The sequence below is a fragment of the Monopterus albus genome, unplaced genomic scaffold (assembly GCF_001952655.1).
Source record: "Monopterus albus unplaced genomic scaffold, M_albus_1.0 scaffold68.1, whole genome shotgun sequence".
NCBI lineage: Eukaryota > Metazoa > Chordata > Actinopteri > Synbranchiformes > Synbranchidae > Monopterus > Monopterus albus.
The window spans coordinates 311,615-333,476 of record NW_018127948.1 but is presented as its reverse complement, the minus strand read 5'-3'; the positions used below and the strand labels follow the sequence as shown (position 1 = coordinate 333,476).

The window sequence follows — 21,862 nt, the reverse complement described above, 5'->3', positions numbered from 1 at the left end:
AAGAAATATATAAAACTCATTATTGATAAATACTTAAAATGTGTTGCTGTACTAGGCTGTATTATATTCAGATGTGCGAATGGGTGAATGGTGTATGATCTCCTGTAAAGCGCTTTGGCCAGTGTAACACACTGTGAGAAAGCGCTATATAAATACAGTCCATTTACCATTTTACCATTTAAAGGTCACCTGGTTCCAGGTGGAATTACAAGCGTGCACTTATGTTGTACTCGCACAGATTTACATCTGGCCACATACAGTATCAAAGCAATATTTGGATTCAAAATACACAGATACAAAATTTTATTTAAGTTCAACCTACTCAGAAAACAAGACACACAACACCATTTCCCTTTCCCTTTCTTTATTGATGTATCAGCATATAGTCCATTGCACACTGAGCACGGACTAGACTGCAGGTCTAACATGTTTCTGACCAACACCTGAACATTTTAACTGCTTTACACCCAGATAAGATACCGAACATAACGCTTTCATTCACGTACATGGAAAAGGTGAGACAATTTACAATGAGCATGATTCCAGTATACTGGAGAAACTCCACATGATTTTGGTTCTATAAATACAAGTTCCAGGTTATTCTGTTTTTTTCCCTTTAAATCACTGTTACTAATCACTGAGATGCATTCTCATCCAGATGAGTCAAAACCACAATTGACTGATTCAGCTGCTATTATACTTAAGTGACTGTGCGTCTGTGCTTGTGAATGAGAGAAACAAAAGTGTGTTAATATATTATACAGACATGACTGAAATGAACACCACTTTTAATGCAAACGGTGTTTCTTTTAGCCTTTACAACTCTTTTTTAACACTGCAATAAGGGGACCAAGCAAATTTACACAAGGATTTGTTTTGTTTACTTTGCTGTCTTTTTTAAAAATGGCTTTATTGTTGCAGAATGGTGTATATTTATTGACGTATTTTTGTTTTTGTTCTGCTATCAGTCCATATACATAGGAGAACCTGGGGAAGCTGGCATCTGATCCAGGATCCTGCAGACATAACCAGCTACGTCGACCGAGCGCTCCTCGTACATCTGAATGAACGGGTCTTTCTGGAAAGAAAAGCAGAATGTACAAAAACTGTCATCTCATGTAAAAAAAAAAAAATTCCTATAAAAAGTTCAACACATTTTAAAGCCTTCATTTGGCATTTTGTGGAGTGTATTTATACAGAGCAGGTAGTATTCTTCATGCTGACTTAAAATGAACTCACCAGTAGCTCTTTGTACTTTGGCCTTTTTGACTCATCCTTTGTAAGGCTTGAAGAAAAGATAAAGAAAAATGTTAACAAAATGAAGGTTGCAGTTTAGCCATTCGTTTTCGTGGGGCTGGAGTCTATCTCATGACAACAGAAAACCTCACGTAGAGCCAATTTCCTGACACTGAATCATTTTAGAAATTCAAAACAGTCTTGTTCCATTTTTACAACTGTGGCATAATGCCGCAAAATTCATTCTCAGCAGTATTTCCTCACCACACATTGACAAAGGTGATGAATTTGGGAGAGAAGCGCCTCTCCTCCGAGTTGCTCAGTTGTGGGGGGTCTCCTCTCACCACCTGGGTCAACTGGTCAAACACACTGTTCCACTTTGGGTAGGGAAACCGTCCTGTGGCCAGCTCATACTGTAACACATTAGATACATATAAATATAATTATATGTTAGTACAGTACTCATTTAGTCTTTATTTTAAATGCAAATACAAGATAATTTGATCTGGGATTAAAAAAAAAAAAAATCATTCCTCAAAGAACCCACTTATCTGGATATGAAGTACTGTAACTGGAATATTCTGGCCTGAAAACAGTGTGTCAGCCTGAATTGTTTAAGCCACATTTGAAGAACAGCACCAGACTAGGCCCAAACTGTTGTAAAACTACAAATGAGGTGTGAAACCCTTGAGGAAATGAATATGTAGAAATACAGGAATTCTGCCGAGTTTTATACCTGACCCTAAATAAAGCCCACTTCCACTAACATCCTAAAAAATTTAATTATAAATTAACCTCCTGGGAGACATGCTATTGTAAAATGTAATTGTCATATTTATATAACATTTCAACCAACTAAAACTGTATATAATGTAAATGTAAGTTAATTCAAGCATCAACACTAAATATCTAGGACTGCCCTTCAGATAATCCAGTCTTTTAAATTGATTTAAATCTATATAACTGAATCATTTCTTCAGATGTGATAAGATCTATATCTGAGCATTTGAGGCTCAAATAGATTTTTTTTAAATTAATTTATTTATTTGTCTTTTTACCACGAGTTCAGACATTATTAAGACTCACCAATGTGATTCCCAAACTCCAAACATCTGAGCGGACATCATAGCCCTGCCTGGATGCACTGGGGTCAATTCGCTCAGGCTGAAAGTTAAACAGGAAAATGATTCAAATTTAGGTTCAGAAACAAGAGCAAACACCATAAAATGCACAAAGGTTAAATAAAAACACCTTTCCCTAAATTTAAGATCTAATTCCAAGTATGAGCAACCCAGATAAAAAGCCTGTCTTATAGCCATTTGAAAAGGATAGATGTAATTTTGAATCACCCTATTACTTATTTAGAATTGTGTTATTTGTGGAAACTTCAGGAGAAGCACTGAGAAATCTACACAACAAAGAAATTATATCACCCAGATGATAGTGCATGGGCTGCAGTAAGTCTTGCCAACAACCAGATGTCACTTTACTTGTTGAGTTTAAAACCCCAAAGCTTCAAAAGGGTTCACCTGGCCACTGACGGGAAACTCACACACTTGCAAAGTACAAAACTGCATGTAAAGAACTTATCAAGAATTGGATTTTAATTTGAGTTTTACAATGTAAAAACTGTCTGAAGGCCAAGTTCATGAGGTGCCTAAAAAGGTTTTTGTGCCTCTCTTGACTAGATCATCATAAAGAAACAGGTGTTCATGCCCAAACTGGGCCAAAACAAATCCACTGCTACAGAAGACAAACTCGCCCATGAGAATACCAATCCAGCTCACCACCTCTGGGCATGTTTCCACCTGCACTACAAGATGCCACCAGTTTCTGGAGCGCACACGTAAGTAGCACGTTCCCTCGCTCCGGCCTTTCAGGACTGCAGCAGTGAGGCTCCACATGCCTCGCAAGCCCACATGCACCAGCTCCGTCATTTACAAGCTTCTTTTCAGGTCACAAACCACAGAGCAAACGTGACAATGAAATGTGTCAGAAGACTGCAGAAATCTGTTGCTGCACTGAGAGGAGGGAAGTGTTGGCCCATTTACAGTTCTGAATTAGATGCTGCCATCACCCGGCAGAGTGGGACAGTCTGTGCTGCAGCACTGATGGGTTTTATGGAACAGCAGCTGGCTACTGCAGAGAGCCGCTCACATCTGCCAAGACTAGAAGTGCTCTGGTCTCTACAGTCGTAGCATTTAAATTGTTTCAAATATAAACAGCATCAGTAGGGAGTCAATTAGACAACAATGTTAATTATCTATTAGTCACTGAATATTTGTTAGTTCCACCTTCTCCCCTCTCATTATTAATTGGATCTCTCTGGACTTTTTAATTCCTGTTACAAAAATAAAGCAACTAAAAGGTGACACTTTGTGCTCTGGAAACCTCCAGTGAGTATTTCTCTTCATTTTATGACATTTCACAGAAATAAAATGACACTGTGGATTAAATGGTGGATAAGTTATTACGTCCACCAAAACAAAGTCTAAATCTTTCAAATTTCATGGTGTTTTTTTTTACTTTTTGGAAAATAAAGCCTAATGAAGCACACACAAATATTTGTGAACACTCCTGGTTTTCAAAAATTCAGTCATGTTCCCCAGCTGTACTGAGGTCATTTCTCTGTCATTAAGCCTGCAGCCACTAGGAGCTTGGTGATCAAACACCTGCTGAGCGTGCCAGTGGGAAACACGAAACTGGAGCTGAGATTCCAACACTCTGTGGTCACAGCCACGGGAAGCTCCCAGGTGACTTCGTTCAGACCAAGTCATGAATGAAGCACCCTGCCTTGGCCTTTCAGAGGGCAGAGAGAGTGTGGTAGTGTTGATGTGCCGCTGGGTCCCGATAGTGCCTAACCAAATTTAGAATGGAAACTGCTGCGGAGGAAGCAGAGAGGCTGGGGGGGAGGAAGAGGGTCAAAATGCCCTCAGGAGACGCAACTCCGTGACAGAAAATAACCTTGCGTAACAACGACACCATAAGATCACCTTTCTGAACAGCCAACAGCTCGGTGCAAATACGTCACATGCACACAGTGGCAACTCACCAAAAACATGGTCACACTGAGGATCAATAGAGGTTTATCATAAATGTGGTGTTCACTTGTGAAGTTCATCTTGCTGAACAAAATGTAAATGTCCCATTGTTTGTCATAGAGCTTATTTTTCACAATAAGAGCTTATGAAAAAATCCCACTGGGTTTTTGTCGAGGGAACCAGGCTGATGCTAACTTCTGGGTTGGCCTACAAAAATACATCATCACTACGGCATCTCTATATTCAACATGTAACAGTTGTATAATGTCTCCTGTGTCTCCTGAGTAGCTTCCTAAAATATAAAGTGTTTCATACCCGGAGCTTAAACTCAGGATATCTTGATTTTGACCACTTGTTTTTTAAAACCTGCCTCAAGTATCCAAACTATATGAAGGAAAAGTAGAAAACTGCTCCTTTAATTAATCATTTGCTTAAATAATAGTTGTAGCCCTGACTACTAGAGATGTTAGATGTGACAAAAATCTTATTATTCATCTCTGCTGGGTGATGTTTTCAAATTGTCACTGTTATTTTTCTATGCGATACACATCTGTCAATGAGTAATATGATTATTCCTGCTCCACAACACAGTCCAGTATCTGCAGGTTGTTGACAGGGTTTCTGATCAAGCACTGAATGTTTTGCTTTTCAAAACTCAGTCAAATGGTCAACACACACACACACACACACACACACTAAGGCCTCATAAGACATTTCCCTTACGAAGGCCAAAATAAAAATTTACAGCCAAAAAAAAAAAAAAAAGCTATTCCTATTAGTACATTACAGCATCTATTATACCTATTAAGGTCAATCATATCTTGATGATTCACATTTCCCAGCACCATCCCCACCAGCTGTACTGATGCATCATACTTCTTATGGACAAGATATGTTCTGTGCCAACAGATGAGTCAGACACCTGCCCTGATTCATATTCGCATCCGATTGCAATGAATTATGGGATACAAAGAGCAGTACTTTTGTCTGTAACCTTCTGAAACAGTCAGGCAGGAACATCCGATTTTATTTTGGAGACCCATGCATGTTGTGCTCAGGTGATTAAATCTCTGCAGTGTTCCTTCATGGTACAAGTTCTTTAAGATGTGACTGAGCCCCACAGCTGAGAAAGCACAGCGCAACTTACTGCCATGTATGGTCTGCACCCTGCATCTCTGGTTTTGGCAATGGAGTCCACCAGCTGACCACTGATGCCAAAGTCACACAGCTTAATGTTACCATTCCTGTCCAGGAGGATGTTTGACGGCTTAATGTCTGAGGGAGAGACAAAAGACGCAGGTGATGAAAACACGCCTGAAGGCACAACATTAGAAAAGTGAGATTAGAAAAGCATCTGGTATCGTTGTACCTCTGTGTATTATTTTCAAGTTTTCTTTTAAGTGGTTAAGTGCTTTCACAGTCTGCAAAACACAAAAAAAATGTTTAGTAGCAGAAGTCGAAAGGTTGGCTGCTCTATTTCTGAAGAAGGATGCAATTACAAAAACTTACAGCTAATGTTATTTTTCCTAATATTTCTTCTGGAATCACGTCGTCTAATGAGCAATATACAAACTTGTAAAATTTGTCTAAGGAGGTAGCCATAAGTTCCATACAAATCCAACAGTCTCCCTGAAACATAAGAAATTCAGCCATTTGTAGCAGCTACTGTACAACACAAGACTTCAAAATAAAACATTTAGATTATCTTAGAAATGAAAAAAAATTCAAATACTGACAATAAATAGTTATTAAATGCAATTTCATTTCACCTCTCTGAACAGAGCACCATAAAACTGGACAATGTAAGGACAATCACTACTTCTCATGACCACATCCAAATCCATCAGCAGCTGCTTCTGTTCCTTTTCATCAACCGTTGAGCGAATTCTCTGCAATAAAAACACAATATACAATGTAATCGCAGAAACGATGACAATATAAAAGTCAGAGTGAATATACAGTAACATATAAGAAAGCTGCACAATCTGACTGTTCTAAATTTCATTTTAATAACAGAAATATTTTAGTCTGCATCTCTTCATCTGTTCCCATGTTCCTCACTAGTCCAGACAAAGACATGTAAATGAACACCTTGACTGCCATGATCTGGTTACTTGGCTTGTGCACCATCTTGTTGACAGAGCCGTAAGCCCCGCGGCCGATCTCGCCCAAATCTTTGAGATCCTCGGCCGTGAAGTCCCAGTGCTGTTCCGGGGAGATCTTCAACTTTCCTGACGACTCAATGCTGTGTGTTCTCAGCCTCTCTCTAATGAAAACCAGAGGTTTACAGCATGAGTAAAGAAAAACTGAAACACTTACAAAAAAAAATCCAAGAAAATGCAAATATACCATGCCTGAACATGCTATTGCTGAATTTCTTGTGGGACAATTGACACAAGCTCTGGGGTTTACTCACATGTGCGGGTTTTGAAAGGGCTGCCCCGCTGTGTTCAGTGTGAATCTAGCCGTGGGTTTGATTGGCGGATTGGCAAAGTTCAGCTTCAGGGCTTTGCGTTTACCTGAACAAGTACAGAAAGCATAACTTGATGAGATTTTTAAATGAAGCAACAAATGTTGAGGATTGAGCAGGACCAAAAGCAAACTCATCCCGCATGAAAGGTCAGAATGATGAGTAAAAACGATGCAAAACATAAAATGAGATAAGAGGAGGAATGAGGAGGCGTACTTTTATTCCAACTTCACCCAAATCCACAGATGTCATGCTTTCCATAGAACCATGAACACACAGATTGGCGTTTATTTTGACGCACTCCCTCAAACACAGTCCTGCTGCCAAAAAGACTCACTAGATGATCAAATGTGAACTAATCCACTGCTGAAAATAGTCCCAAGCAAATGTACTATTTCCTGCTGTTTGTGGAACATTTGCTAAAGGCTACAGTGACGAGCTGTTTTAGGAAATAATGGATCTTTTTAAAACAATCAAACTACATATTTCAGAGCATTTTTTTTTTTTCATTTTCAGCAGTAACCAATGAGCTCGAGGCTGAGAGCCACCAACAGGGTTGGCAAGTCATTTGTTGACAGTGAGAAAAAGTCTTATACTTAAATACAGTATATTGCCTTTGTTCTTTACGTTGTCTATCATTTCAAGAACTAATGTCTGCTGTTCAGCTTTTAAAAGCAGCCTTATTTGCAAACCAATGGCCAGGTAGGTATACAAGTTAAAGTTCTGCTTTAATTATACCTTTACTGGGTATACCCATGCAACCTAATGCTATCCAGTAAAACAGCTCTGCCACATGTTCTACCTTTTCAAGCTTATAATAGCATTAATGGTATACTTGATGGTGCTGAACTTTCCTTACACTGAGAGTGGATGATCCTATATTGCAGTATATCATGACATATTACAGTTTCTGAAAAATAATTTACATATCCAACAGTCCTGCAATAATCTCTCCTTCATGAAGGCGATAATGTTTTTGTTGAAACCATTTCAGAGAGTCGTTATTTCAACTGTAGGATCGGTTTAGGGCTGTACTTTGTGCTGCTGCTGCTGAATTATACTGCAGTATGCAGAGAGCAGCTCCTGTTATTTAGCCTCATTGATTAAAATTTGATATACAAAATAACAGAAATACATTTTATCTAATAAACTGCCAGGTGGGACGATTCCTACCAGTGTACATATAGTCATATTGCCCAGCCCTTGTGTTACCACTTTCTTATAGTCATTTACACCTAAATCTTTCAGAAACGCAGCATGCTACTAAAACCTCAAATACCTACATTCACAATGCAGACACACAAACCCATCCCAGCAAAACATAAAATGGGGAAAATAAAACACTGATAGAAGTCGTTGATGAAGACATGCTTCTCAAGGCCAACTGCTTAGATTTCACTGTGAATCACAGGACGGTGTTCCCTGCTCACTCCACCCATTCTAACCACAAGAATGTGCATGCTCATATACCATTAGGATTCAATGGAAACCAATGCTTGAAATAAGTGTGCACCTTGTCTCGACAAGCAAGTGCTATGCTAAAGTGCACCACAGCAAAAAAAAAAAAAAAAAAAAAAAAGGACAAGCCATTGTGACAACACCACAGGCACTACTTTTGCTTGTTAGTTGCACACAAAAACAGTCAGGCAGAACTTCCACTACAGTGTTTAATTGGGAAAACAGTCCTGTCTTTAGTTGGGAGAGGTGTCACAATGTGCCCCATCAAGCTCTGAATTTTAGGCTTGTGCCAATGAGAACACCTTACTTGCAACTGCTTTTGACAATGTGCTACTAATTTTTAAAAAATAATAAGCCATTTGTGTGGCAAAGAAACTAAATTAGGAATTTTATGTGAAAACGAGTTTTAATTCGGACGTCTGACAAGCTGCAGCTCTATTGCAATGTTATATGAGCTAGACACGTTAAGGACTGGTCTAACAGATACCGGCACAAGCCTATTAGAACCCATCAGTAGTGCTGACTTGGATTAGTTGAGAACAGCAGGACAGACTCCCCCATACCACACAATCAGGTGGAAACAAAGGGGTGAGAACTGTTGTTGCTGAAACAAAATAAATTCGGCTTACTTGGGGGTGCTCCAGACAGGTTTATCTGAAACCCTAGAGGTGAGAAGACATCTTTTATTTTCTTCATATTTCACCTTCAGTTTGCCAGATTGTCAGTCTCCCTTGCATAAAAGGCTGTAAAATCACCTCTTCCTGAAATAAAGAGGTGTCAGTTTCATCTAACAAACCCAGAGCTAAAAGGAATCCTGCAGTTTCAGGGTTGACAATCACAGAAATTGGCCTTGCTTTGCTGAGTTATCATAGTGGAGCATCTCAATGCATCATTAAATGCATTTTGTGGAGGGTAATGCATCAGCATGCACACACACTTATGAAACGGCTATGACAACTAGCATAACGGCAAATCATAAAGGCAAAATGACCTGCAGGTAAAACAAAAAAGGGGAGCTAAGTGTGTATGAATTAGCACCATAAAAGGGATTTGCAATGAAAATACATCACAGTTTAATAAACAGTTTTTCTTCAGGCAGCTCACCATCATTCAGCATCATGTCAGGAGGTGGGAATCATTAGTTAGCAGCATTTTAAAAAAAAAGGTGAAATATAATCAGGGTACGGTGAATGAAAACAGGATTACACAACAAAGCTAAAGGTCAGATACTAATGAATATAAAATCTAATATATCAAAGCATTTAACTTGTCATCTTGTATTTACAATGAAATCTGTAAATGGATTTCTAATTAGCTGCTTATCTGCTAAGTCAATGAAGTGTGTAGCTACCTGTTTCACTCTGACATCTCCAGCAGGTGTTGGACTCTGAAAGTTAAAATGAGAAAGTGTTTGTACAAAAATACAGAATTGTGATGAGCATTTGGTTTAGTGGTGTGGTGAATGAAGACACTGGTTTCGATGTTTCTGCTGACAAGATGTCAAAAGGACGGAGCAGCTTCAGGATCCACTGAGCTCACGCTGTGCACGCTGTAACATCACAGACAGGCAATAACGTTGTAGAGAATGCCTGGAAACCCACCAGATCTCAAAATGTTGCAATTCAGTGTGGTTTTGCACACTGCCAACTAGTGTACATAATGTAACATGGCTTCTGATCATTTCTCACTTGAGACTGTTTTCATACATTCGGCATATTTAACACTAACATAGCTCTCACTACACAGAAAGTGCAAAGTACTGTATTTGTAAGATTAAGCCTAATAGAGAATTAACAGACACACTCTAAGTGTCAAATTCAAGTATGTGATGACACTCCTTAAATCTATGTGGAATAGTTTACATTTGTGGCTTATAATATTTCACAAAGAAAGACTCTTTTATTGGCTTCTATAACATGTGACTGCGAATTAAAATGGCCAATTTCTGGATAGGGAGTCTGGCGAGATTCTCATCAGGCAAGAAAGGACAGGATGTAGCGAGGCAACAAAATGTCAAACTGGTAACAAGGGCATTAGATGCATTATGAAAGGTGTAAGACAATAATTCTTTTTCTAATTGATGAGGTCGGGCAACTAACAATCAGCAAGTTCCCCTTGTGAAAGATACTGGTCTGTTCCCTTGGGAACATTTCTCAGTCCTGGGTGTAGCCTCAGCCTGCCACGGCTAGCCCTGCTAACATTAACCTTCACTGCAGCAGAATGGGAGCTCCCGGCTACCAGCACTTACCCTGCATGCTGCTCATGGTCGTAATGTGCTGAGACTGGGACTGCTGATGGTGATGCGTTGAAGATCCTGCGTTATGGCTGCTGTTGTGACTGCTAGGTGTTGTTGTGTTGTTAGGACTGGGAGTCGCCATTGTGTGTTTGAATTCCAGCAGCAGCGCCGGGCTGCAATGCACAGGCACGGAGAGCAACTTCAGCCTTTCCCCCCAGCCACAACAAATACTGCCTGACTAACCCCAAGTTCACCCCGTAAAACAAGCGGAGAGCGTCTGTACAGTACCTACTTTAAAATACGTTAAATTACTGAGGTTTCTTTTTTACTTTTGTGCCAGGTTAGAGGCTACTTGTGTATTAACGTTAACAAAAACAGAATTCCAGCTAGGCTAAGCTAACTAAACTGGCTGGCCAAAGAGCTTTACGAACCGCAATCAGCTGACCGAGTGACACTGGCATGTCAACACCCACAGCGACAGTTAGCCAAGAGCAGACCGGAAGTTTGTTTCAAAATAATACAGGAAAATGTTTCCTAAAATCACACAGATTAGAGAGACATTTGTATGGCCGTGTTAACCTGAGGGTATTTTGTGGGGGTGGGGGTAATTTGTTACTGGGCCCCTGCTGACTCTCACTATACACAGCAGTTTCATTATTTCTCGAAACACTCTGAACCCAATCAGTACATAATGAATGGTTTAATAAAAAAAAAAAAACTTTATAAACCTATTAGTGATTGACAAAAAATTAATTGGCAACCATTTTGATAACTGATTAAGCAAATGTATCTCTCAAATGTGAAGGTTTGTCACTTTACCAGCTCTCTACAAAAATTAATTAAACATCTTATGCCTGGTGCTCTTACAACAAAAGCAGGGATTCGTGAAATAATGATATATCAAATGGTTATTAAAACAATTTACCGTTAGACATGGTGATATTGTAAACCAGGTGTCTTCAAATAATTGTGACCCAGGGATCACTATTCTGACTAAGAAGTAACCCAAGGACCATATTATGGGGTGGTTACAAGATATGTGTATTATTTTATATCTGAAAGTCATCTTAGCTTTTTTTAAATGTTAAATATATATTTGAATGATCGCAAGCAAGTAACACATGGAAAAAACTTTGTTTATTCCTGTAGTGCAGCTACATTACTGAAAGCACAGTCGGGGATCATCTGCAATGCCTACACTAACCACCAGGGGACGGTAGACCACTAGTTGAAAATCCCTGCTGTAAACCATTTTTGGTTGCAGCTTTTTGTATGTCTGTATGTTTTTATTCGACACAAAATTGAAGAAATTTAATCAAACATAACTGTAAAACAAATGATGCCAAAATAAACTTAAGACAACTAAATTTTAACACAACGCCCTCCCATAAAAACAAATGAACATGTCATAAAGTTTTGCCCTGACCTCCAACCAACCATAATTTCTTGCTTTGTGGTAATTTGTCAAAGCATTGCCTGCATTCGTCTAGGAATATGAAAAATGTAGGCTATGTATAAACGAATTTATAAATGTATCAAACTATATTATTGCACAAAGGCACTGCAGAAAACAGGGCATTAAGATTATAAGTTAAAGATGAGCAAAAAAAATCATTTTTTATTTAATGGTTCATAGTCATAACAAATGAGCAACTAATATAATATCTACAAACTAATTTTCAGACAAAAAATTATTTAAAATTCATTCATATTGATTGCCTGATAACCCTTTTAGTAACAATCCATAATTTATACTTCCTAAATGTATCCTTCAGCCTTTAATAATTTTATTTTGTAAGGAAGCATCGGATGTAGTATTTTTTTATTATTATTTTGGTTGACTTGACGGTCTTGTGGGACGTGTGATCGTTTTGTTGTACAGGGCAGCCATGACACATACTAAAACGATTATTGATACCCTGTAGTTCATTACTAAGATAGGGTCTTTCCACCACCTTCTGCTCACTATTAGATAACATATAAAAGAATAAAGTATTGCAATCATAGAACTGCATGGCAATTTATGGCACCACAAATTACAAAAATAGGCTAATTGAACATCCGCCTGTAATGATGATCTGCGGGCCTGAACCAAGTGAAAACGAACTTGTGGCCTTTTGTAGCCTATAGCGCGCCTGGGTCATAATGACATTAAACTGTCATTTGTAGTTCATATCCAAATACGTCAGTGCACCGCAAGCATGACCGTAAGGCTGGCGTAGTGAATATCAAACATACCCTCACTGTTTAATCGGACTGGAAGGACGAGGGTCAGTGCGTCTGCTCTGTGACGTCTTTACGTCCTGTACGTGTGAGCGGGGAAGTGAAAGGTTATAAACAACAATGGGAGAAGTTTGTAAGGATAAAATTACTAAATCATGGCTCTTTGTTATTTGGCAAGTCTGCAACGTTTTAATGTCTTTATTCTTCGCTCTTGCAACATATGTGCAGGTGAGTGTTTTAATTAGGTTAGAGCCTACATCTTTTCGCATTCTTGTTATTCGTAATCAATAAATAAAGATTACGCTGTATTTTCATCTATTAATTTATTGTCAGATCAATGATCCCGACGCAGGGTTATGGATGGTAAGATTACAACCATACCTCATGTTACTAACGTATTATTATTATTATTATTATTTTATCTGCTATATTTTTAACACCATCTCTCTGTTGCAGGTTGGTTATGGTGTCCCTGCAGTCCTATGTGCACTGATTGGCTTGAAACCCCATTTTACAGGTAGAGAGATCTGTGGTGGGCATTTTTCTGTGTGTGTGTGTGTGTGTGTGTATTTTATTAGATGCAGTACCTATCAACAACAAAGATGTGTTGTAAAGAAACAGCCTAAAGTAACATACAAATATACTGTAAGCATAGACCTGTAACTAGGTTTACTTTCACACATGATCGTGAACCGGGAGAGTTTCTGAGTTTCCTTGCATGTGACATTGACAGTTAGCATTTTCCTGTTTTCATAACTTCCCAAGACTATGCCCAAGTGCCTTTTCCCATAATGAAAGCGCCATCAAGTGGCTGTATCATGATTGTGCCGCTCAGTGAAGCTCATCAACAGAGTGAGAATCTGCAAAGCAAACTTATTTGTACATTTGTGAGTTTTTTTTTTATTGCAGAGAGTTTGCCCTGGAGGCGAGTTGCTGATCTACATGTGATGATTTCCAGTGCTTTTATTGCCATGTTGGGGTGGACACTTTATAAAGAGCGGGTCACACAGATCTTCCAACAGGAGGAGGGCAGGTACATACATTTTACAGATGAACTATTTACTTGAAAGAGTTGTAGAATATGTAACATTGTAATGAACTACTGGAGCTGCTGGATAATCTGGACAAAATCAGTTCATGAATTTGTAAGAAACGATTATGTAAAAAAACAATGATTAGCTTTTAACATTTCCCTTCTCTTTAGAGAGTTTTCTGGTCTCCTGTTGACAGTTGTTTGGCTCCTCCTGTGTCGCCACTCTGGAAGGTAAAGTAAGCAATGATTTATCTGGATTCTCATAATTTTCATTTTTAAAGATTATGTTGTGCGTGAAAGACTGATGCCATCCCACTCTTCTCCTTCTGCAGAGCTCCTGTCGGGATGCTGAGAGTCTCAACAGCTGTTGCCATCACATTCTTCCCATTTGTGGTCTGGCTTTACTACTACATCAACAAGGAACTGAGAGAGAACTGGCCTTCACATTGTAAAACTGCTATTTAGATATCCACTTGTTGCCTTTTTTGGCTGATTAATCATTCCTATTGTTGCATGCTTTGACAGAAAATCCTGGGCCAAGAATGCAGCAACACTGTAATTTCACTGAATACAAACATACGACAGCTAAGAAGCATTTAAAATGTATTTTCCATCCAGTGTTTACCCACAAATTGTATTGCACAAGTATTACAAACTCAGTCTTTTTCCTTGAAGTTCAATTAAATGTGTAGTCTTGGACTTGTAAAAATGAAGAGTTAATAAATTACAGTATGTTGATTTTTGTGTTTACTTTTATGTGTCTCTTTTAAATGAAGTGCACTGCCTAAATATTAGCAAATATAATAGTGACAACAGGGTCCAATTGTCTCAGGACTCGTATAGAGGGCATGGCATGGTGTCTGTATATGAGCAGATATTTTACAGAATGAGAGATAAATTAGAATAATATACTTTTAAATGGGGTAAATGTTTTATATGAGCTGAAAATAGATGCTGTAGCTGCTGTTGGTCTTTGGTATTGTGTATGAGCACTGAACAATTTTAGGAAGTAATGGTTGGAAGTAATGATTAGGAGTAGATTTGGATTAGAAACCAGTGAGTTTGTGTATTTTTTTCCTCCTCTGTTTTCTAGTGTTGAACAGTTGAGTACATCTGGTAAGTGACATACATTTATTTATGATGCCAGGGTATATGTTCTGACCATATCTTTACATTCTCCTCAGTGAATAAAATGAATATTGATTTATATTGTGCCAGTAGTTAGGAGTGTAATAATGGAAACTTAATTTGTGTGGAAAACTACAAAATATGAATTACCTCTGGAACTGAGTGGTTTTCCCTCATTGTTTGTCAGAATCAATAAAATATCATAAAAAGAGTGAATCATAAAAGTTACTTGTTAGAGTTTCCAGCCTCCAGATGGCAGCAGAGAGCACAGGGACTTAGCGGATCATAGAAGAAGATGTAAATGCGTATTTCCTGTATTGAAAAACAGCTGTTTGGATGCTGATCTGGGGGAGGTTTATTAAGTTTCGAAATGGCGTTTTAAACCTGTTAGGGATGTGTATAACTGACTCTGGAACAGCTTTTGAACGCCGTATTTCCTTTCATTCTTCACGTTATGTGAATTTGTAACCGCTTCCTTGTGTCAGTGGGGACATCTGTTAAGGTGCTATCATGCTTCAGAGTGTTTTATATCATCGGTTGTTTCATGCTAACGCCAAAGTCTTACAAAAATGTGTTCAGACCCAAGCTGTGAGACTTGCACACAATGTTTTAAGGAGAGAAACTGGACAAAAACAAACGCTGTTACTCCGGAGAGTTCCCTGCTACCTGGTAGGTCAAAGCTAGCGTTAGCCATTGTGATCACCTTTAACACTACCCTCCATTAAGAGTTGTGGTAATTTGGCGTGACGTTGCCGCTGCCAGTTTCACAGCCCAACTTCCTAGCTACAATTTGGCTTTCATAGTTTATTATCGTCATACTTCATCAAAATATCAGCGCATCTCGCAATACAACACTAATTGCAGTTGGGATTTATCTGAACACCACTCTTTTGTGTTTCCTGTGCCACATTGTATTTTTGTCGTCTTTGTATGGACTAAATGTATTTCTTATAAGGGCTTTTGAAATAATACTGAAATGATAAAATAGCTGGCATTGCTTTCTGCTAATAACTGAAAATCGGATAATAAAAAAAGTCCAACCTTTTCGCTTCTGCCTCAAAAAATTAGGGTCTTTTTTTTGTCATTTTATTGAAGATTGAATATCTTTGGGTTTTGGACTGTTGGTTAGTCAAAAGATGTCATTTTGTAACCTGGGAAGTTGTTATGAACATTTTTTTGACTGTTTTTGATATTTACTAGACTATTGACTAATTACATATGCTAATAACCTACAAGCAGATGACTCATTAATTAAAATTACCATAAGTTATAATAATTCTTTCCCCCAACCTACTTAAAACCATTTAACACAAATTTTAGTTTAACTTTGTCTGAAAGTTCTGCATCTTTATGGCACTCACGTTTTCATATGTAACATTTCTGACAGTTAAACACTGAAATAAAAGCCATAATCACTGTCTGTCTTTTAAGAAGTGTTTAGTCACTCAGTAGAGATCTACAGGTATTCAGCTAGCCCACCTCACCTTACCACCTTAAATTGGCAAATGTCTGAATGGAATTTGGCAGAATGTCTTTGTAGACACTAAGGTCTAGATATTGTGATGTGTGGCTTTAACCACTTTTGGCTCATTGACAGGTGAATGTGAGTCAGTGGTACACCTGCAGAACACAATGGCTGAGTCGACATAGCTCCAGAACATTTTCCTCAGTACCTCCATCAGGCGCTAAGCCGAAGAAGGCTGGGGTGAGTAGCTGTTTTGGTTGCGGCCTCCCTGTTTGACATGACTTCACTCAAATAAAATCCTAATTAACTAACTAATAGCCAGTTTGGCTTTAAGGCTGTAATAAAGAGTATTCACTTGTCTGTACAAAAAATCAGAGGCAATATTTGTCATGATGCAGCAACTCTTTATGTTGCAGATGCAGTAAATGCCTTTGGTACTCTCACATTATAAGCCATTTCCAAGAGTTTACTTCATATGAGTTTCTAAAAGTCAGCAGCCTTTTAACAACCAACTCTAGGAGAGATGACAGAGCATCTAGAGAAGATGAGTGTTTCTTGTTGGCAGTAAATGCTCTAATTTGAGCCAGTTAGCCATTATTTGTAGGACTGTAGAGCTGGTACCTTTTTCTGTCATTGTCTTTTCAAGGTGTCTTTGAGCAAAAAAACAAACCCCAGTTTGCTCCAGATGAGGGTGTATGGGGGTAAGATGTAGGCGACGTACATTTAGAAAACACTTTGGCTTTGACAAAACTGAAAAGTAGCACCTAATAAATACTTCTCAGTAACTGTTTAGTCAAGGTAAATGCACTGGTTTTTTTGTATTCCATTACACTTAATTACACTAACTGATAGAATTAGCAGTATGTTCATTTAGGAGTGTATGGGAAGGAAAATATAACTTTAAATGTTGCCATTGCTTTCTAAACAAGAGTTTTAGGAGACAAAAATTCATCCTTTAATCACAGAACTAATGAAATAATGTGATGAAACATGGCCCACTTCACAATTTGTGATTATAATGGGTAACCTCCTATTTTTAGCATTTACAAGCATCATAAAAACTGTGAATAAACATTTTAAGCACACTATAAAGTAGTTTTAGGCAGACATATAGAAATATCTGGGTAATTCTGGATTTTGTTTTCTCATTGTCTTCTCTTTAAAGCCAGTGACATGGAAATCTTTAGCAATAACCTTTGCTGTCGGAGGCGCTCTGCTTTTAGGGATGAAATATGCCAAGAAAGAAAAAGAAGAAAGTGAGTATTAGGGTACTGGTTAATATACTGTGCACATTAAGGTCAAGCTCATATATGATACAATTTAACAAATGAAGAAATAGTTTAAAAAATTTCTTTTTGAACTAGAGAAACTAAATTATAATGACCTGCCTTTGTATCTCTGACTGTTTAACTCTCATACTTTACAGAGATGGAAAAAGAGAGGAACAAATCGATAGGCAGACCGGCGCTGGGCGGTCCGTTCTCACTTATTGATCACAACAACAAACCCACCAAAAGTGAGGACTTCCTGGGCCAGTGGGTCCTCATCTATTTTGGGTTTACGCACTGCCCTGACATCTGCCCAGATGAAATAGAAAAAATGATTGAAGTAGTGGATGAAATAGGTAATGAAACACGTAATCAAGCCTGGTTTAACAGGATTTTAACAGGATTTTAACACCCGGTGTTTTCATTTTACTAAACATTTTGTTCTGGCTTGGGTTTTCGCAGACAAAATAAAGCCTCTTCCAAACCTGACGCCCATCCTCATCACCATCGATCCTGACAGGGACACGCCAGAAGCCTTGGCTGCATATGTGAAAGGTACAAAAACCATATGACCTGACTGTGTCTCTATCTACACTTTAAAATTTGCTTTATAAGGAGCAAGCTATATTTTATTATTACAGACTATGGATGACACATCGGAGAGGGTTTTTTTATCAGGCTTCCCCTAACAACAGACCAGAGCATCAGCGCCCCAGACTTAGTTTTGATGGCCTCTAAATATTTTTATCGATGTTTCTCCCTCTAAATATTAAGTAATTTGCGACGATTAAGGGTTAGTGTCAGGGTTTAGTTTTAACTAAGTTTAGCCCCATTAGTTTTGATGGATGTAATGGCAAAGCTGAATTAATGTTCTTTTAAGAATTGTTGTAAATAAAATAATATTGTAAATAATTCACGAAATGTGGGAGTTTCATGTCAACATAATTCTGAGGATGTTCAGCCTGATAGTTTTGATAGATGTAAGAAATAAATTTAGGAAAAAATATTAGTCAGATGAACAGATAATTCTTTTAATTTGGGAAATGCGCCTCTTCCCCCCTTTTGTAATGCAAACAAACAGCACATTAACAGGCATGTGACTCTCTTCACTGTCTATAGATGGTGGATGGATACTTGACAGTTTTGATTCCCTATGGTACTGAATTAATTTGATCAATGCCATAAAAGTATGAAAATTCGATACCCTGCACTACTTGGTACCGGATTGAAGCCAAATTTTGTGGTATAACCCGTCCATACTGTGTGTAGTACTGATTTCAGATCAGCTCTATGAAGACTATAAGAGGATGAAATATTTCTGTGTTGTTTGTTTGCATTGTGATTTCTTTTTTGTACTTAAGTTATTGTTTTGCCCAAAATATTATAAATTAATCTGTCATATATGAAAGAACAGTACCAGAAAATTACAAGACAGTTTTGTCAAGAATTATATGTATTTCTGTGTTTGAAATCAAATGTCATTTATGGTGATAAATCCCAGTTTTCCCAGAAAAAAGGAATGTATTCCCCTGAACTATAAAACCAGAATGACTACAAATATAAGCTCCAAAATGTCTGATTACCTTTAAATGAAATGCTGCTATTTAGGTTGCTTGTTCAGTATTTTCCTCATTAACCTGTCTAATTTTATATTGAACCATAGAATGATATTCTCTGTTTATACTCTAGACACCTTGTTTTCTTTGACTCCATTATATGTAATAACTTTTCATGTATTTTTCAGAGTTTTCTCCAAAGCTGATTGGTCTGACTGGGACAGCAGCTCAGATTGAGCAGGTTTCCAGATCCTACAGAGTGTATTACAGTCAGGGACCAAAGGATGAAGACAACGACTACATTGTGAGTTGTAACCTGCTGACAATTACAGTTCAAAATAATGGGAGGAGGACAGCTGCTACAAGATTTTGTACACTGAGAGAACTAACTGTTTGAATTCCTCCTCTTATTGCCTTTAGGTCGATCACACCATCATCATGTACCTCGTGGGGCCTGATGGAGAGTTTGTGGATTATTTTGGACAGAACAAAAGAAATGTGGAGATCACCGGCTCCATAGCAGCACATATGAGAAAGTACAAGAATAGGCAGTGAGCGGCAGCCTGGGCTGCTGCTATTCTCAGGTGTTATTGTATCACTGCCATTTTATGGTGGCAGTCTTCATTTCGTTTGGACACACTGTTGTACAAAGTTAATAGGTATGCAGTGATATTCCTTCCAGTGGGGGTGTGCAGAACAGAACAGAGCAGTTTGATCTGATGCTGTCATGTTGCTCTTTATTTTTATCCATAATACACTTCACACTGCTGCTCAGTAGACATACTGTAATCTGGTACAGGTGCTTCCTGCTTGAAAATATAGAATAACAAACAACGAGGAAATACCTGAGGAAGTTGGAAGAATGAAGTGAAGTAATTATTTGATTTTGTGATACAAGCCAATATCTAGAGATTGTTGGATTTGTGTGTGTGTGTGTGTGTGTGCGCTTAAGAAGCAATGCTCACAGTTGTGCTGTCATAAGAGACATTACAGCCGACTGCACCAATCCTCAACAGGTTCAAATAATTTGACTTATCAGTTAATTAAGAAGTAATTGTAACATCTTTACACAGGATATTTATGTTTTGGAGCACTGATATGTTTATTTATTTTTGAATATGGTGGCAAGTTTTACTGGGACAACAAGTAAAATAAATGTATATTATTATTGTATATTATTGTTATCATTTCCTAATGGATTTTCACAAGCCACAAAGAAATTGAATTAACCAAAGAGCACACTGGATAGCTGGGCAGTTTCGTGAGGGCAGGAAGTTGTGGGAAATATGAGAAATGAAAGCCCGTCAGACAAATGTTGCCTTAAAGCTATAACTTGACTATACTGAGTTGCAGCTGGGGTACATGAATGTGGTTTGTTTTTACATGTGTATACATAAAGTTCAAGTTAAATAAAAGTAGCGGAAACAACCCAGGGCACCAGGTTTACATTAATGACGTGTTTGACAGTGGTTCTAACAAGATGTTTTGTCTTCATCACGGTGTGAGGATTTGTACACTGAGAGCTTGGTTTCTGCTGTTTCTACCACCTAAAACTGTAATCACCATCTGTTGGACTAATCTCAGGCTGATGAGGATTTATTTCAAAACATTGTGCCTTTAGCTTATTAAAGCTGAAGTAAAGAGGTACAAGCATCTTGAGAACAGTGAGAATCCACAGTTTGTTGCAGCTGGACTAAAACTACTAGGTATGCACTCACACATGTTGCTACTTGTACTGTCTGTTTTATCAGTTTGTGTGAATCTTGTATGCATTTTAATGTTTTATCCATCTGTGTGCCTTGTGTTAAGCACTTTGTGTTGCTGTTGCATATGAAAATGTGCTATATAAACAAACTTGTCTTGTTTATGGTGTCAGAGAGCCCATGAAGCGGGTAACCACATAGCCCCGCTGTTTGCTCAGACCTCCAGTAATAGTTTAGTTTAACATCCCTCACTTTTTAAAACATGCTATATTAGAATTTAATGGATCAAGAAGAGGAGCTGTGTGTAGAGAACTACATTAACTCCAACCTGAACATGCCACTAGCCAGTATTGATTTATTAATATATTTTCGGCCTACACACCCGTTGTGATTCTTTAGAAATTGAGTTAGAAAAGCAAACACAGCAGTTGTTTGGTTCTCCGCAGCCAGACACCGAACTGATTCCTGGAGGAGAGAGGTAACTTAGCTCTGACTGCTGTAGTATGGAACAAATTAATTCCTGGGTTGATACTTTTTTTTTTTAAGCCTTCACTGTCTCTTCTTAGCTTTTATTTTGTTAATTTCTAAACATTTCACTTGAGACAACACAAAGGTTTTTGCTCTTCTGTTGACTAAAACCGGTATTCAAAATGACTAGTTTGCCAATTAAACCAGGTGTGAAAAGAAAGTAAAAGTTTATAAGTAATTAATTTCAACTGTCCTCACACTCATAAAACATGGCGACAGATAGCATAAAACATTTCCCAGGTCTGAAATACAATTTATACAGTATGTTATGTTCATATGAAGCTAGTTTCCATCCGTGATGTGCATTCATACAGTATGCAAGCTTTCCTTCCATCGGCTTTAAGTGAGAAGTGTCAAATCTCACCAAGAAGTACAGTGGGATCATGGACAAGTATCAACACTATGCAGGGAGATGTATTATAAATAGATGTAAACTGAAGCTTATTATTCATTTCTTGAAACACCATTCAGTCACGTTTCTACGCCGTTTAATTTTTACCTGAACTGCAGCAGTAAA

General features: G+C 38.1%; 3 protein-coding genes across 7 annotated transcripts; 2 read left to right on the top strand and 1 right to left on the bottom strand.

Moving 5' to 3' along the window:
* Window positions 1–288: 288 nt before the first annotated feature.
* On the bottom strand, window positions 289–10,972 carry map2k4a (mitogen-activated protein kinase kinase 4a). Of its 5 annotated transcripts, XM_020604923.1 has the most exons (14): window positions 10,873–10,972; window positions 10,454–10,614; window positions 9,557–9,592; window positions 8,835–8,867; window positions 6,694–6,796; window positions 6,369–6,543; window positions 6,047–6,166; window positions 5,787–5,906; window positions 5,647–5,698; window positions 5,425–5,552; window positions 2,323–2,400; window positions 1,501–1,649; window positions 1,240–1,285; window positions 289–1,078 (listed from the first exon to the last, which is right to left on the bottom strand). In XM_020604923.1, the coding sequence occupies exons 2-14, from the start codon at window positions 10,581–10,583 to the stop codon at window positions 965–967; spliced, it is 1,284 nt and encodes a 427-aa protein (XP_020460579.1). In that variant the 5' UTR covers window positions 10,584–10,614; window positions 10,873–10,972; the 3' UTR covers window positions 289–964. The 5 variants fall into 5 exon arrangements, with proteins under 5 accessions (XP_020460579.1, XP_020460578.1, XP_020460580.1 ...); XM_020604922.1 differs by lacking the exon at window positions 10,873–10,972 and having other exon boundaries at window positions 10,454–10,866; XM_020604924.1 differs by lacking the exons at window positions 8,835–8,867; window positions 10,873–10,972 and having other exon boundaries at window positions 10,454–10,866.
* Window positions 10,973–12,558: 1,586 nt separating this feature from the next.
* On the top strand, window positions 12,559–14,417 carry tmem220 (transmembrane protein 220). The gene is made up of 6 exons (XM_020604920.1): window positions 12,559–12,892; window positions 12,998–13,027; window positions 13,121–13,181; window positions 13,574–13,697; window positions 13,869–13,928; window positions 14,030–14,417. Exons 1-6 carry the CDS (start codon window positions 12,785–12,787, stop codon window positions 14,160–14,162), a joined length of 516 nt encoding a protein of 171 aa, XP_020460576.1. The 5' UTR covers window positions 12,559–12,784; the 3' UTR covers window positions 14,163–14,417.
* Window positions 14,418–15,146: 729 nt separating this feature from the next.
* sco1 (synthesis of cytochrome C oxidase 1) lies at window positions 15,147–20,930 on the top strand. The gene is made up of 7 exons (XM_020604938.1): window positions 15,147–15,494; window positions 16,423–16,530; window positions 17,456–17,546; window positions 17,717–17,914; window positions 18,021–18,113; window positions 19,303–19,418; window positions 19,535–20,930. The coding sequence occupies exons 1-7, from the start codon at window positions 15,336–15,338 to the stop codon at window positions 19,667–19,669; spliced, it is 900 nt and encodes a 299-aa protein (XP_020460594.1). The 5' UTR covers window positions 15,147–15,335; the 3' UTR covers window positions 19,670–20,930.
* Window positions 20,931–21,862: the final 932 nt, after the last annotated feature.

Coding starts and splice junctions, on each gene's coding strand:
- map2k4a (XM_020604923.1), bottom strand. CDS start 10,583: ATGGCGACTCCCAGTCCTAACAACACAACAACACCTAGCAGTCACAAC. Junction 1,650..2,322: donor GGAGTTTGGGAATCACATTG/GTGAGTCTTAAT, acceptor AATGTGTTACAG/TATGAGCTGGCCACAGGACG. Junction 1,079..1,239: donor CAAAGTACAAAGAGCTACTG/GTGAGTTCATTT, acceptor TTTTCTTTCCAG/AAAGACCCGTTCATTCAGAT.
- sco1 (XM_020604938.1), top strand. CDS start 15,336: ATGCTTCAGAGTGTTTTATATCATCGGTTGTTTCATGCTAACGCCAAA. Junction 16,531..17,455: donor CTAAGCCGAAGAAGGCTGGG/GTGAGTAGCTGT, acceptor TTCTCTTTAAAG/CCAGTGACATGGAAATCTTT. Junction 17,547..17,716: donor CAAGAAAGAAAAAGAAGAAA/GTGAGTATTAGG, acceptor CATACTTTACAG/AGATGGAAAAAGAGAGGAAC.
- tmem220 (XM_020604920.1), top strand. CDS start 12,785: ATGGGAGAAGTTTGTAAGGATAAAATTACTAAATCATGGCTCTTTGTT. Junction 13,698..13,868: donor TTCCAACAGGAGGAGGGCAG/GTACATACATTT, acceptor CCTTCTCTTTAG/AGAGTTTTCTGGTCTCCTGT. Junction 13,929..14,029: donor CTGTGTCGCCACTCTGGAAG/GTAAAGTAAGCA, acceptor CTCCTTCTGCAG/AGCTCCTGTCGGGATGCTGA.